Here is a 15,525-nt window from a genome sequence, read left to right as displayed (position 1 = left end):
ACTTGTGTTATTATATTGTGTTTGACGTTGTTTTTTATCATTAATACAACCGCATTTCGAAAACAAGGTCGGTTTTTCTGGTTTTGGAGATGTTTTTAATAACGTGAGTTCAAGAATGACAATCACTATCACTTGGTCTTTTCGTAAGATATTAAACTAATAACTAATAAGATATTAACATCTAATAACAACACTACGTACCTGTAAAATGCACCCGACTTAAACTTACTTGATCAAATTAACACTTAAATTATATGAACGATTTCTTTATTCGAAGCGGGTCAAAACGCGCCATCAAAAGATAAACAAAACGCTTGCAGTGTAACCAATATCACTTCAGTTTTTTGTTATTGTATATCTAACAACGTTTTCTAGTTTTGTTAGATTTTATATCCAGATAACATTGAAACTATGTGAAAACAATTTCAATATTCAAGCGAAAGAAACAGCTCTTTTTGAAAGGTTGAATATTATATTTTGTCATCATAATCAATTAAAACTGCCACTGATAAAAGCAATTGTCGATCTAGTTGCACTGCGCAGACACAACACATTTGCGCATGCGCTGGTTAACAGTTGCCATAGCAACAGATTTGCGCATTGCCGTATTAGTACTCGAGATGTATTTTGCCACTTAATTATACCAAGTTGGCTTGCTTTCATGCAGTTATCGGTACTTGTTCTACTAGCCTTCATGTTTTGCGCTTTTCTGGTGATATCGATGTCATGGAATAGGTAACGTCAACTATTCTATACCAACGTGTGTTACTTGGGGAGCAAACTTGTCAGCAAAAACGAATTGAAACCGCTTGGTGACATCACCCTTGCGCTTGGACATATAGAATTTTTGTCATGGAAGCTGCGCAAAATCCATTTTTACATATGTCTCATCGTCCATTAAAATGTAGCTGTCGAATTTGGTCAAGGTTTGCTCATACAGCCTTAAGGTCCTGTTGGATTGTTTGCTGGCGTGGAACGACCGCAGGGCTTCACGCTAACAGATCCATCGAACAGTGCTGTACGGTGCCGAGAACTTCTTAGCCAAATCGCGCAGGATGATCTCAGGGTTTGTCCGTTCTGCCCTGCAGACTTTCAATCGTTGCTGCTTATTGTCAATCGTTTCACTTCTGCGGTTGCTGTGATCCGCACCATCCAGCGTCAAAGTTTCATTGAATCATTTCTGCACGCTGTTTACGGTTGATTGGGGGAATTTGAGGTACTTCGCAATTTTTGCACCCGACTACGACGGATTTTCAACGTGAGTGTGCAAAGTTTTCTCTCGACATTCATGTTCCATTCGGGTTATTCGTGTTGAAAGAGATTTTGAAGGCTGTTCGCACCTATGTGAACACTCATATGTAATTGTCAAAATGTGCGTGATGACAAAAGCAAAAATATTTCCTTCCTTCTGTTTCGCATGCAAAAACCAAACAAATATCAGCAACACCGTCAACGCGAATTGATGAACCTGCACCATTATGTAAACAAACCTTCCTCATCACTGCGCTGTCATTGGTTTCTGGTAGCTGCCACCAATGGCGCCACCGTTAATTGGAAAGTTGCGATCAAATATTAAGTGGATCTAACATTAGTGGAAAGATCGGGTAACCAACTCCGATGGGACTGCTGGTCGCATGCTGACATGGTACGGGGCTTCCTTCCTCGGAAGGAAGTTTCTTGGGATCAACACCAACGGAAGCGTTCTAAGTAACGCAATGTTTTTTTCCATATCCTGGTGGTGCCCGGGACTTCAAACAATGTTGGTAGCTGGCTTTGCAAGCCCGCACCATTAAAAAATGGAAACGAACGCGAACACAATAACGTTAATTACGGACCGAAACAATCGGTTATGACCTAGACAACGAAAACGTACAAACGATCGGATACTTGCAACATGGAACTGCCGATCTCTCAACTTCCTAAGAAGTATCCGCGTGCTATCCGAGGAATTGAAAACATCATAGCGCTAAAAAGGCCGTTTCTTCAACAATAGTATTATTAACGTGCCCTGTGCCCACATCTTGGAAGTACCCATGATAACAAAGACGAATTTTACGTGTAGTTGGTGAATGCCCTGGGGATTAAAACACTCAGGTTGGCCAGGAGGAGGTTGTGAAGATGCTCGCCGCCATCAGGAAATCACCCATTGCGTTGGTTACAGCGTTACACGGCGCCGTGCAAGTCGACTTGCCCGTCACGCAAAGGTAGAAACCAAAAACTATCCATTGTGAATAACATACGATAACGTCGCTCGCCACGGTATAACCTCGCGCGCTTCAAGCAACACGACGTCGCAGCTTAGTGCACGTCATAACTCGAAGCTGCGCTGTCAGAAGAGGGTGACGATCGCTGAAACGCTGTTGGAACAGCTATCAACAGTGCTGCGGAAAAAGTTCTTGGACACGTGCAACCGAATCGACGTAACGAGTGGTTTGACGAAGAATGCCGGCAGGTGTTGGACGAGAAGAACGCAGCGCAGCCACCCGTTAGAATGTGGAGCGATATAGACTTAAACGGAGGCAGCAAGTCCACTACAGCTACCGGAGGAAAGTGTTTCCCAGATCATCTCTCAACGCCTGTCACCATACCAGACCGGTTTCATAGAAGGACAATCTACGACTGGCCAAATCTTTCCACTGCAGCAGATCCCCCAAAAGTGCTGCGGATTTAGAGCCCCTACACACCATTCTTTGGTTGATTTTAAAGACACCTACGACACAATAAACCGACAAGAGTTATGGAAAATTCTTAACGAAAATGGCTCTCCGGGGGAGCAGACAAGACTGATTTAGACGCATTTAGAGTGGAACTTCGAAACTCTCCGAGTCTCACAGGGCTTCGACAAAGTGATGGATGCGGGACACGATTTTCAACAAGTCAGGTTAATTTATTTGTTTACGAATGACGTGGATATTGTTGCTGGAAAATTTAAGACGGCGGCAGACCAGTAAACTCGACTGAAACGTGAAGCAGATAGGGTCAGATTGAATATTAATGCGTCGAAAACAAAGCATATGTTCGTAGGCGGGTCCGAGCGCGAAATGCATGATTAGGTAATACGGTAACAATCGACGGAGAGGAGTTCGAGATATTCGACGAGTTTGTGTACCACGGCTCTCTGGTAACTCAGAACAACGATACCAGCCGGAAGATTAGAAGGCGTATTATCGGAGAAAGTCGCGCCTACTATGGGCTCCATAAGAAAACTACGGTCGCAAAGCCTGAGTCTCCACGTCAAGTCTGTATCGTTCGCTAAGGGCATAAGACGTGGACAATGCTCAAGGAGGATTTGCGACCACTCGATGTTTTTGAACGTCGGGTGCCAAGAACCATCCGGAGAACGGAGTCTGGAGACGTAGGATGAATCAGTATTTAAAAAGTGGCTAAAGCTGGAAGGATACGCTGGGCAGGGCATGTAGCTAGAATACCGGATAGCTACCCTGCAAAATTGGTGTTCGCTTCAAATCCGGTAGGAACAAGAAGATAAGAGGCGCAAAGAGCGAGACAGGTGGACCAGATAAAGCACGATCTGCAGAGCACCGAGTGCCCGCGGAATTGGAAGCATGCAGCCATCATCAATCATATTGACCCATGAGTCAGCAGAAAAAAATTGACAACTCTATCAGACGAGCTGTAACCGTGATGGCGAAAACAGTGAAGCTAATACGTTCAGTAGTGTGCGCGTTCAATGAACGGTACCCTGTCGCGTCGAAAATGGACATCGTGGGGCAGTTCGTGGACACCGAATACGCCCGTTTCGGTATTTACAACATCTTGGCTCTAATGGACAACAATCAGAGCATTAAAAGAAAGCCAGATTCCGGACCGCCAACGACCTTGAGTGAAAAGAAGCTCCAAAGGAAGCTGAAGAGGAAGACCGAGGGAAAAGTGACTACATCGCTCATGCGTGGGCTTGGCCGGGAGGTCGATGCAACCGGCCAAACAGAGGAAAAGTACCTGGCGAACATGAACATACATGTCAGGAAGCAGCCGTCTCGTCCACTAGTTTCAGGGCTGGCGAATCACAACATGGCGGTGGTGATGGTGATGAAACCTATAAAACCCTGGATGGCAACGACTGGCAGGGTACTTCGTATATTGCTTCTCCCACAAAGGAAGTGAGCACCAAGTTGAAGTTTCTTCCACAAACCATGCCTACACGCATGTTTTCGTCCGTCATGGCGAATGTTCCGGTTAACGGCCGAAAGGCGAAGAATTTTTTTGCTATCATACTCAATTATCTGTTTTAGCTTTTTTTCACCATCATCCGAAAGAAGTCCATTTTTTAACGCATACGTTATGATCGGAGCAGAAAAAAACCGGATAGAGCTTTTTTCTTGAAATTGCTGAATTTATTTCTGCCACACACTTAATTTATCTCGGCAAACTTCCCAACAGCTGATGAAGCTCGGCGAAATTTCTAACAAATGTCAGCAATATATTTCGACGAACATTCAGCAAATATATCGATCTACCGTGAACCAGCAGGTATTAAATTTTGTTTGCCGAAGTTCTTGAAAATTCTGCCGAAAACTTGTAGAACATTTCGCTGAATTTATCAGCTGTTGAGTTCTCGGCAATAAAATCTAAGTGTGCACTTTCACATATGCATCTGAAGAACCGGTTCACACATGATTTTATGAGAATGTTGAAGACTTGCTCTTTCTTATTGCAACAAAAATAGAATCTTTGTTAAATTAAAAAAAAATTGCCACAAGAAATAATCGTCTTGTCTGGTAACCACTTTTTCAAAACGGGGATGACTAAACTTCTCGCCTGTACGATATAAACTTACAAAATTTGTACAACCACTTGATACCGTTTTGATTGTTACCGTTGTTTACCGACTTCTAAAAGCATTGTCGGTGAAGGATTAAAGATACTCGAGTTAAAAGAATCGTCAAGGTATCAGCTTAAATTATTTGAATTTTGCAACTTCCGAACTAATTTTTTTAGTCATTGATTCAGCACACAATTTGCTTGCTTTTTTAAAAAACTCTCAGATCATGAACTCTCTGAGAAAATTTGAACGATTTCCTTGGTCCATTATTTATCAAATTCAATTTGCACTGTTCTTATTGAGCATCAAATCGCACTCTTCGTTGGGTAATCATCTTGCAACTCATTCGGCACAAGTATTGTGCAACAGTATCATAACACACGTTAGTTCAAGGTCTGCTATAATTGTTTCCATGAGTAGCATCTTCGTTATGCTAGAAGCGTCAGCAAAAGGTTTCGTCATTATCATTCTTATGATATAATTTTGAATAATTCAGCATACTAAACAATTATCAAACTTATGGTGGATACCTCAAATTAACACAAAGAATTTAAGAGTGATCATAAAGTTCAGTGAAGAATGGGCAGAGCAAATCTGTCTATCTCTCCTGATGGTGGAAATAAATAAATTTTGTTCGGTTCGCACGGCCGGTTTGTGTGATCGTTAGAAAAAAATTAAGTCATCCGACGCGACAGTTTAGCATATGGTGATATTCATACGCATGCGGTTATCGACACGCAACACCCACGAACGGGCACTAGAAATAGTATAGGTAAAATGCGCGCACACTTATAATTAATATCGTGCGGTGTTCCTCTTGTCCGTTGAAGGAAGTAGACTAGACTTCGATTGCAAAACAAAAACAAACCACCGCTCATTTGCCTTCCTGATGATGTTCCCGATGCGATGATCCACTGCTCCATCATCGTGCTGTAAGCAAAACAGGACAGAACAGCTATTTGATTTATATGGGAAAATGCTGACGGAGGTCAGATTTTGATTTTGGCAATAGACGTATACGTTATATATGTACCAGAAACACCGTAAGTATTTATATTTTGTTGTTCGTACGCCTTTCAGGAGCGATAACCTTCGTGGCATCGTTATTTTTTTTTTTTATTTGAACAGTAACATAAATTTGAATTCAAGTGGCAGCAACGTTGTTGCAATATTTCAAAATGTGATTATCATAGAAATAGTTCCCTTAGGATAAGTCACTCACTGTCAGTATTGCTTGTTTAATTGTAACTGCGCGGGCAACAGAGAAAGAGAGAATGAGAGCAAAATTGATTCCGAATAGTGTTTACTGTTCAGCATTGCTCTCTGGATTAGCTATATGGGGATACAATAGGAGTAGCTGACTGAGGTCAAATGAGGTTACGAGGATATATTATGCGGATGGTTACGAAAAAAATTTACTTCGACGGGAGTGAAGGTACCAACAAATGTTTTTGGGCTATAGACCGTCTCAATTGACAGGTTTCTAAAGCTAGTGTGTGATAGAGAGTTGTCTTATCGGTGACGAATGACGATCGCGAATTAATCTGAAGCTGGATTTTATTGCCATGAAGGCGTTAATTACATGTGCCATGAAAAGACTCTGGCAACGATTCGTCGATGTCAGAGTAAATTGTGGCTCTGATCGGTGAGCATCTCCTGCAGAGGGTATTGGAATGTGATTAAATGTGAATCTGCTGTTCAAATAGAAGAAATGGGAATTTTTGCAAAGACTTTCGGCATTCATCAGCCTGATAGTGATCGCTTGCGAGGCTTGGAGACTGAGACCGAGTATCGACAACGATGGATTTCTATTCGTGTGATGTACTTTACCGCGTATTTGGTATATGTAGGCTTCGGAATTGCAGCGACTTGTTTATGGCCGTACTTAAAAACTGTGAGATACATCGAAAGTTACAGTGGAAAAGTGGTTCAATAAATTGTATATTGTTGATTGCAGCTGGATCCGGAAGCTGGAAAGGTGTTTTTGGCTTATCTGTTCGCTATGCCCTCTGTTCTGCAGTTGGTGGGCAGCCCGGTGCTTGGTTGGTGGAGCAATAAGTTATCTTCTGTTAGATATTTAATAATTCCATTCTTGGTTTGCTTCATCGCTGGACAAATAATCTACGCACTTGCCGAGGAATTTACGAGTCACCAAAAATACGTGATTTTAACGTCGAGAGTGCTGGTAGGAGTTTCCATGATATCCTGTTCCATTTACCGTTCCTACATATCCGCGGCGACCACCGTAGCCGAACGAACAAGAACTACGTCCTATTTGTCCTTAGCGCACGTGGCTGGCCTTTTAAGTGCGTCGGTGTTACAACCGTTTTTCTCTGCCTTGGGCGAAGAAGGATTCCGCATTCCAGGACTGTTTCGTGTCAACATGCATACCTCTGTAGGATGGTTTTGCGCGCTGTTGGGAGTTGTTAATTTAGTTCTTATGCTGCCGTTCATTTTCAAAGATTTCAATATCGCGTTGAAAGAGGCAACCTCGGATAATGCGGCAGTTTTCATGAAAAATCGTATCAAATCGATGGAGCTACGAGGGCTCCCGATAACCTTAATGTGCGTAGCGTTCGCTTTGCTGATGTTTGTCTATGCGGCCTTCCAGACGTGAGTATATATGGAACAGATGTATAGTATCTTGTGTTTCTATCACTTTTATTGCCTCAATAATCGTTGTTTTGGTGATAAGTTCAATTTATAGAGATTTCATAGGGTGCAAAAGTTGTTTTGTTTTTTGTTGTTGCTGTTCAAAACAGTTATTTTCGTTTGCTTTTACATCAAATGCCTTATGAAACCTTTTTGGGTAGTTCAAGTGCTCTGGGACTAATAACTGCTGCTATGCGCAATTTCAATTTGTCTAATAGGATTAATTTATCCTATCTACGCTGTTATTTCAGCTAATAATTAAAACAAGCTGTGATACTTGCAGTGTTCAAATGATGATGTAATCACTCGTTGGCATTTACTGACTCAAACAAGATGACCCACTGCATTGAAAACACGTGTCGAAAGATTGTTTGTTTATCGGAAACTGACTGCAATAAAATTTACACCTGATGTTAGCGTCGGTTTTGACTGGAAATTATCTCGATCAGCCATCGAGCACATTACAGTTAAAAATATGATTAGAATTGGTACAGTTTTTGAGATTATTGATTTCTTATTGTCGTTGTATTATGCTTGACCGTGTCATAGGCATGTTTATTAGATCTGTTTTTTTTTTCTTCTGGCGGTGCACAGTGGGGCGACTCCATACAAAGGCTGGCCAAGCAAAAAAAGTGTCGATAAATGCGACAACAACTTGGTATTTACATAATTTTGGGGCGCTGAACACGAATTTGGCATCCATTTTTTGTTTGGGGCCGTCCATAAAGCACGAAAGCCAATTTTAATATTTTTTGGCCCTTTTTTCCTTTTTTATAGAATTATATAATCTTTGACCACAAGTAGTGCCACCGGGCGTCCTTTCCATTGAAAAAAAAAAAAACTTAATTTATGGACGACCCTTCGAACTAAACAAATTTTGCTTAAATTTATATATATTTTTTTAATAAACTAAAACAACACAAGTAATACAAACTAATTACAAATTGAAAAATCATCAACAGTATCATCATCTTTCGCTGTGATCGCTTAAATCTCGTGTTGAACTGTTTCCAGAAAATATGAAGTTCATTATACTTATCAGCAGGAAATATGTCTTTGGCTGCAACTTTCATTTCTTCTAGTAATTTTCGATGTTCCATTGTTTCGTATATATGTTATCTTCCTAATCCGGTTTCTATGGTTGAATGAGTACATTTAAATACATGTATAACACTATGAGTTGACAACTTACTAGACATTGAATTAGGTGGTGCCGCTGAAGTTGAAGGCTCCATAATAAAATTCAACGAATTTATGAATTTGAAAACTAAGACACTGGAATGACACAACGTTCTAAATGAATACGAAAAGATGCGGAGGGCGACGACTGTTCTTTGTTTTTTTTTTTCTCATAAAGCAAAATGTGTGCTTTACTTTTGTATGCAAACGAGTGCGAAGCAAAAGCAATTTTCAAACGGGCTATTGTTGGCCGGAGTTTGATGGTATGAATTTGCTGCCAATATTTGACACTTCAATCAGTTTAACGAATTTCATGATCATAAGTTGAAAAGGGTTGAATGGTTTTAGTATCGTTTAAATTTGCAGAAGGTGATAAAGTTTGAGATAATTCAAATTTCAGATTTGTTTACTGTTTTCTTGTTTAACACTTATTTTACAACTTTTTATTGATAAATTTTGTGATTTTTGCCCAAATTTTTATTTTATCCTTACGGATTGAGTACGATATCATACATTTTCATTAGTGGGGTATCATGGTTATGATTAAAATTAATCCTGGATGAAATTTCAACTTCTAAAATAAAAACTAAAAAAATCTGCTATCGCTTTTATCACTAAAGTGATAATTTGCGCAGTTTTGCTCAGCAGCGGACAGTATGCATTTGAAAGCTTACGTTTTTACCTAAATTTTGAATGTAGTCACAACCGTGGCAAACTGCGGCAACTAAACCTTTAAGCTACTTTTCTACATAAAACCACGTTTTTTTTTTATTTTTTCTAGTGTCAGGCCTACTATGACCAATTTTACAATATCTAATGAAAAGGGTTTGTTTTGCACAATATTTACAACAACTTTTCCTTTGACGTCAAAAAAATCCAAGTTATCATTGAAGCTACAGAGCGTTTCAAAGTAATGTACTTTTTTTCAAGAAAAAGACAAAAACCGTCAGTTCGCCCAGCTTTGAAAAGTCATAAAAAATTCAGATTTTATGATACTGCGCCCAAATTTTGGATTTAGACACTTGAATGTTATAGCAATAAAGGAAAAATATTATGAAACAGCTAATGAAAAAAATTTTTTTTGGCTGATGGCCAGCGATTCCCCACTGTGCGGTGGCAAGGTTCGCTGCTTAAATGCAATTCTGAACAAACATATCAAACGAGTACTCGCGACCATGACGTTTTTTTTTCTCAAGCGTACTTAGACATTCTTTCTAGAAATGAGAATTACTTATATCATTGATCTTGTAAAAAAATTTCTCATCATAAATGGAACGAAGTAGACAGAAATAGGCCAAAATAACATCGCCAAACGAATGACAGTGTGCATCTCATAGATGCGCGAGTGTCAATTGCCCATCTGTTTTTTGTGTGAGAGACAACGGTTATTCTACATTTACGAGCGAAAGCCTACTGTTGACCGTTTTCAAGCCGGATTCCAACTTGTATAAATTAGCTTCAAAAGTGAGCACAATTTTCACAATTTCTGAATGAAAGCATTATACATGATATTAAAAAATGCTTTCAAAGTTACCTCTTTCAGAAATGAAGAAAAACAGTTTTTTTGAGTATGTTTGATTAAATAAAATCCTAGTATAGCTGTTATGGTATGTTTGCAGGCAATTAGGGGTTTTTATATTATCTCCCTTAACACTTGCGTACCTGACCCCTTTAGAACAAAAAAAAAAATTCACCTGCCATTCCGCAATATTTAAACCGAATTTGATTAAACCGTTTTCAAAAGATCACATATTTATCATAGTTTACGGAACAGTAGGGGACATTCCGAAATTTTCCCTTGTTCCGGATTTCGCGAGGGAAACCGTGGGGTGAGTACCCTTCCAGAGACACAGACTAGACTGAAAACGGTAGCGAAACTTTGCTTGCGACTTATAAAACTTTGAGTTTTTGCACAACAACACTATTGGTGATCGGTATTTGGACACTTGGACGTGTTTTGGCCACTACTGGCCGAGTTTCGGGAATGGTTCTGAAACCTAGCTTGCGGCATATAAAAGAACTCGGACAGGAACGGCCATTAGTCTTCCAAGTGGCCAAATACCGAATGCCAATAGTGTTGTTTTGCAAAAACTCAAAGTTTTATAAATAGTAAGTAAGGTTGTGCTACCGTTTTCAATATAGCCTGTGTCTCTGGAAGGGTATTTACCCCACGGTTCCTCTCGATGAATCTGGAACAGCGGAAAATTTCGAAATGTTCTGTCCCAAAAACTATGATAAATTCATGATCTTTTGAAAAAAAAGTTCAATAAAATTCGGTTTGGATCTTGCGGAACGGCAGGTAAAAGATTTTTTATTTTTTCGGCTCTGGAGGGGTCAGGTACGCAAGTGTTAAACAGGAAGAGTTATTGATTTTAACCTTTACCAATGTGGTTCAAAAAACCTTGAGAAAACGTAAAATTAATATAGTTATTCTTTGTATACACAAACGAGTTTATTTTATTGTTTCAAACAAAAACAGAAGAGATTTGCCTCAATTCACGTAATGTATGGTCAGCCCCTTGGTACTCCAACAATTTTCTCATACTATAAAATCATCTAAGGCGACATACATAAATTACTTAATGCAAAAACACAATTTATGGACCCCAGTCTTCATATGTAACAAAACGTAACGCCAACACCCACCCCCACATAAAAATTACGTAACGCAGTAGAGGAATTTGTTTAATAAAAATGCTCGTTTTTAGAGAGTCTTTCCAGAGATTTTTTGTTACATAACGTTGATCCTATCTTCCTCCTCTCCTATGTAATAAATCATAGTGCTACCCCCTCCACACTATGAGAGTTACATAATTTATGGATACCGTCTAAATACAGTAGAAAATCAACAATTGGATTTGAATCTTAATTTTCCGATCATTGTGCGCCCGTTTGGTTTTCGAATACTATCGAATTTATATCAGCAGTGCTCACTAGAGTAATTCACCACTCTTGTTCCGCTCAGCTGTGGTGTAAGCAGCAAGTGTATTGATTCTAAGAAGAGTGGTGAAAAAATTTGCCACACGCAGCGCTCATGCTGGACAACAAGAAAGCGGCGAATATTCACTCTGCTCTTACCACCAGTGGCGTAGCTATGGTTTGGTGGGCCTGGTGCGGTAACAAAAATGTGGGCCCCCAATGAAAATGACTGGGCAGTTGTTTCTTTCATGAAAGGAATTGAGACAAACAAAAAATTTAGGTTTTTCTACTTTGTTTATTCCGTTTTCCGCAAAATCGAAAATAAGATTAATTTAGATACTCACTTTCCGTGCTTTTTAATTGGCAAAATCAGAAATTATATAGTCACGCGCGGACGCGGATTATTTCCCTCGCTCTGTTTCATGTTAGAAACACAACAACACAGATAGGGGAACTGTTCCATTATTCAGCTCAACCAATAATTATAAAACGTAAACCTAATTAAAAACTAGAAAAAAACGTATATTTTCTAACTAAACCAATCATTTGATCCATGGAATGGATTCTTATTAGTTCACTTCAGATATCTCATGAAGTAGAATCCTCAAAAACTTACCTAAAATCTTTGAATTTGTTATTATAGTCGGGCATCTACACTGAAAAACTCATTTATTTCGATCATCTAACCAAGAAAACGAAATCCACCCATTGCTCTATACGGCTACAACGGGATTCATTCAGCAGCCAACCAAAGTTTTTTTGACATGGGACACGTCTTTGTTTACTATACTGGGATGCATTCTGTAAAATTGGGAATGAAACGGGCAAATGTTGCGTCAGATTTCAAACGTTAATAACAGCATAACCACATGATGGATTATAATAACCAATATGTTGTTGGATAGATAAAATGTATAACAATTTTGTAATATGCTAACTATCACTCTAATTTCATTGCTAAGCGGTAAAATTGATGAAAAATTTCAATAACAAATTTACGCGAATAATGAACCAATTACATGCGAGCATTCCTAGCACAGACGACGTGAATGGACACCATCCGTTCCCTGTGATATTCCCTTTATCAATTTCGTAATAAAAATTGACAGAGTGTCCCCGTCCCAATAGGTCAATTTATTTTTGCTTCCATGAGCTTAGACTAATATGATGTCTCGAAGGTAAAAGTTTTCCTAAAAGTTTGAAACAATACCCATCCTTGAACAATTTCTAAACCTGCGTGTTAGGTTCTGAAGAACCTAATAAAAACTGATGTCTTGAAAGAAAACATGCCGGTAAAAGCAACAGTACCAGTGGAGTAAAGAACCGCAGGTCTCTCGTCGTCTATGATTGCAGTAGTACTCTTCTATTCGTACATTTCAGCGGTACACTTCTATTCGTACTGCAGCGGTACTATTCGTATTGCAGTGGTACACTTTTGTTCGTACATTTCTATTCGTATGCAATTGAGGAAAAACTGCAATGCTGCTGTTGATGGTGATTGAAAGTTTATCTCATAAATATGATTACCATAAATTGCTCAACATGAATTGTAAATTTTTGCAACGGATATTTATTTAATTTTAACTTTGATATTCACTAAATAATCGTGACCGGATAGTATCGGAAGAGTAAATTCCTAAATATATACATTTATAGAAGAGTGAGAGCCTGCGAATGCTTGTGATTTTTTTGTTTTTTTAGTAAGATTCGTACATATTTTCTTTTACATTTCAGAGAAGTTAGATGATATATGATCATTCTAAGCTTTACCATAATAAACGTATATTTCCTGTCTTCGTAATGCAGCGAATGTAGTTGTAGGAAAATGAAAAAAATTGTCAAGCAAAAAAAAAATGTATATGTGGATTGCTACGATTTTTTGCTGGAACTTGTCAATAATTTTGTTTAAAATATTTTCTTCTGTTTGCCAATTGATGAACCTTTGCAAAGGCTTCCATATTATTTTGAAAGTAAGATCCATACTATAGATTTGATTCAATTAGAGTTAAACAAGACAAAACCATTCATTATGATAACGTAAGTATTATTGGATTTGGTTTTTGAGGATATAGAGTTAATTCTGACTTTGACGCATTACGAGAAATTTTTTTGTGCTTCTTCAACAAGCACGATATGCTTGAGCCTTGTCAAATACATATTTTTTGCACAAAAAAATACTACAGGCATAATATCGCCAAATATAAATGAAATTCTTTCGAGTGTTGTTGAATATATTCCAAAAATTGGTTTCCAGGGAGGCTGAAAATAAAAATACGTACAGTCGCTGAGCAAACACATTGATTCTGTCTGCAGACTCTGTATATTTTGTAACAAAAAATCCCCTAATTACAGTGTTTAGTCCCACGTCACCATTTCATACAACTTTAGGGCTGTATACCTTGTAGTATTTCAATCATTTGCGGACTACATTTTGTAATAATCACTAAGCAAAATCACTCACCACACTAAGAATACTTTAATCTTCAAAATGTTTACCTTTAAATTTGAATAATTCCTACATAATTGACATAAATCGACTGCACTGCAGTGGATACCGAGACTACCAATATGCGCTTAAACAACTACAGCGGATACTTAGGTAACCTACTACGGCGGTATGCGGCTACGTTCATTAACAAAGTGAATAACTGTGTGATGAATATGGGGGCTTCGTGAGATGAATAACACAGTGCAACAATTTTTTTGCCTTGGCTTCTATGTATGATTTTTTGATGAAGTTAGATGCGAAAATAAATTTCGCCATTTTGTTTTCAGACCAAATATTAAAATTCTAAGAGTTTGTCCACATATGAGCATATTTTTACCCATCTTATGAAAAAACAGATCTTAAATCGGATAAAAACTGAGCTCAAAACGGTGATTCTACGAAATCGGTTTTGGCATAGTTTTAGTGTATTTCACAAAGAACGATAATATCGATTATTTCTGAACATTAATTCGCTAATATCTCAAAGTGGTAGTCAAATAATATCTAATCTAGAGTAAAAAAAGTCTCAGAAATCGAATGGTAGGTGTCTGATCTACGTAAAATGTTAGCAAAATGTCGATTTCGCCCCATTTTCCTTACAATACAAAAATAGGTTCATCTGCTGATAACATTAATGCTCAGAAATAATCGATATTATTTTGTTTTGTGAAATATACTAAAATTATGCCAAACTGTTTTCGTAGAATCACCGTTTTGAGCTCAGTTTTTGTCCGATTTAAGATCTGTTTTTTTCCAAAAGGTGGGTAAAAAGATGCTTATATGTGGACAAACTCTTAGAATTTTGATATTTGGTCTTAAAACAAAATGGCGTCGAAAAAACATCAAAAATTACCGGTTTCTCAAAAATTCATAATGGCGCCATTGTTGCCCCTTAAGTTGAAATATGTTCAAACTCGGGGAAATTTAGTTTTGCATAAAAATACACAAAAAAATTATATATAGAAGCCAAGGCAGAAAAAAAATCTATTTTTGTTGCACTGTGTAATTGAGCAGTGGTTTAGGTTTTGAGATGAGTATAGGAGTGTTGTGAAAAATTGTTTGTTTTACAAAATTCAGGATAAAACTAGCTAAGTTTACCAAATTTCCATTGATGGGCGATTCTGTGGGAACATGTTATCATATTTTGTTAATGTGTTCAACGATTGCGTGTAAATCTGGTGTTTACTCCATGCATTTTTCATGATCGTCGGGCTAATGAGATGAATAATTAAACAAATACCCTAGATAGCGTTTTCAGCATCGCAAAAAATCGCTCCTTTGTTACGTGTTTCCACGTTGCATCGAATGTTTTCTGCGATCGGAAAACACTCAATTTCGGCGTCAGTCTAATCACAATGATCATGTTAAAAATGAACATTGGTATCACATTTAATCTGTCCGTGTGGATCGCGAGGGCAGAGTGGCGAGCACCAATACATGAGGTTGAGTTCAGATGGGCATGTTGACCGGTTCGGTGTTTGCAAGATTTTGGGGCCCCTTTGAGTGG

The 15,525-nt window shown here is 38.4% G+C and overlaps 1 protein-coding gene across 2 annotated transcripts in view; it reads left to right on the top strand.

Moving 5' to 3' along the window:
• The window catches only part of LOC129720978 (major facilitator superfamily domain-containing protein 8-like), a 34,243-nt gene that overhangs the window by 3,253 nt on the left and 15,465 nt on the right, over positions 1-15,525 (top strand). The window contains exons 1-2 of one of the 2 annotated variants that reach the window (XM_055672962.1): positions 6,159-6,674; positions 6,738-7,393. The exons of the other annotated variant lie outside the window; for it this stretch is intronic. Of the exons in view, the coding sequence (XP_055528937.1) occupies positions 6,492-6,674; positions 6,738-7,393 (839 nt within the window). The 5' untranslated portion in view covers positions 6,159-6,491. Of the gene's footprint in view, positions 1-6,158; positions 6,675-6,737; positions 7,394-15,525 lie in introns of those variants that run through there. 2 annotated transcript variants of the gene reach the window in all.

Source organism: Wyeomyia smithii, chromosome 2 (assembly GCF_029784165.1).
Source record: "Wyeomyia smithii strain HCP4-BCI-WySm-NY-G18 chromosome 2, ASM2978416v1, whole genome shotgun sequence".
Taxonomy (NCBI): Eukaryota; Metazoa; Arthropoda; class Insecta; order Diptera; family Culicidae; genus Wyeomyia; species Wyeomyia smithii.
Note: the sequence above shows the minus strand (reverse complement) of the source record. Positions and strands in the feature narration are given on the sequence as shown.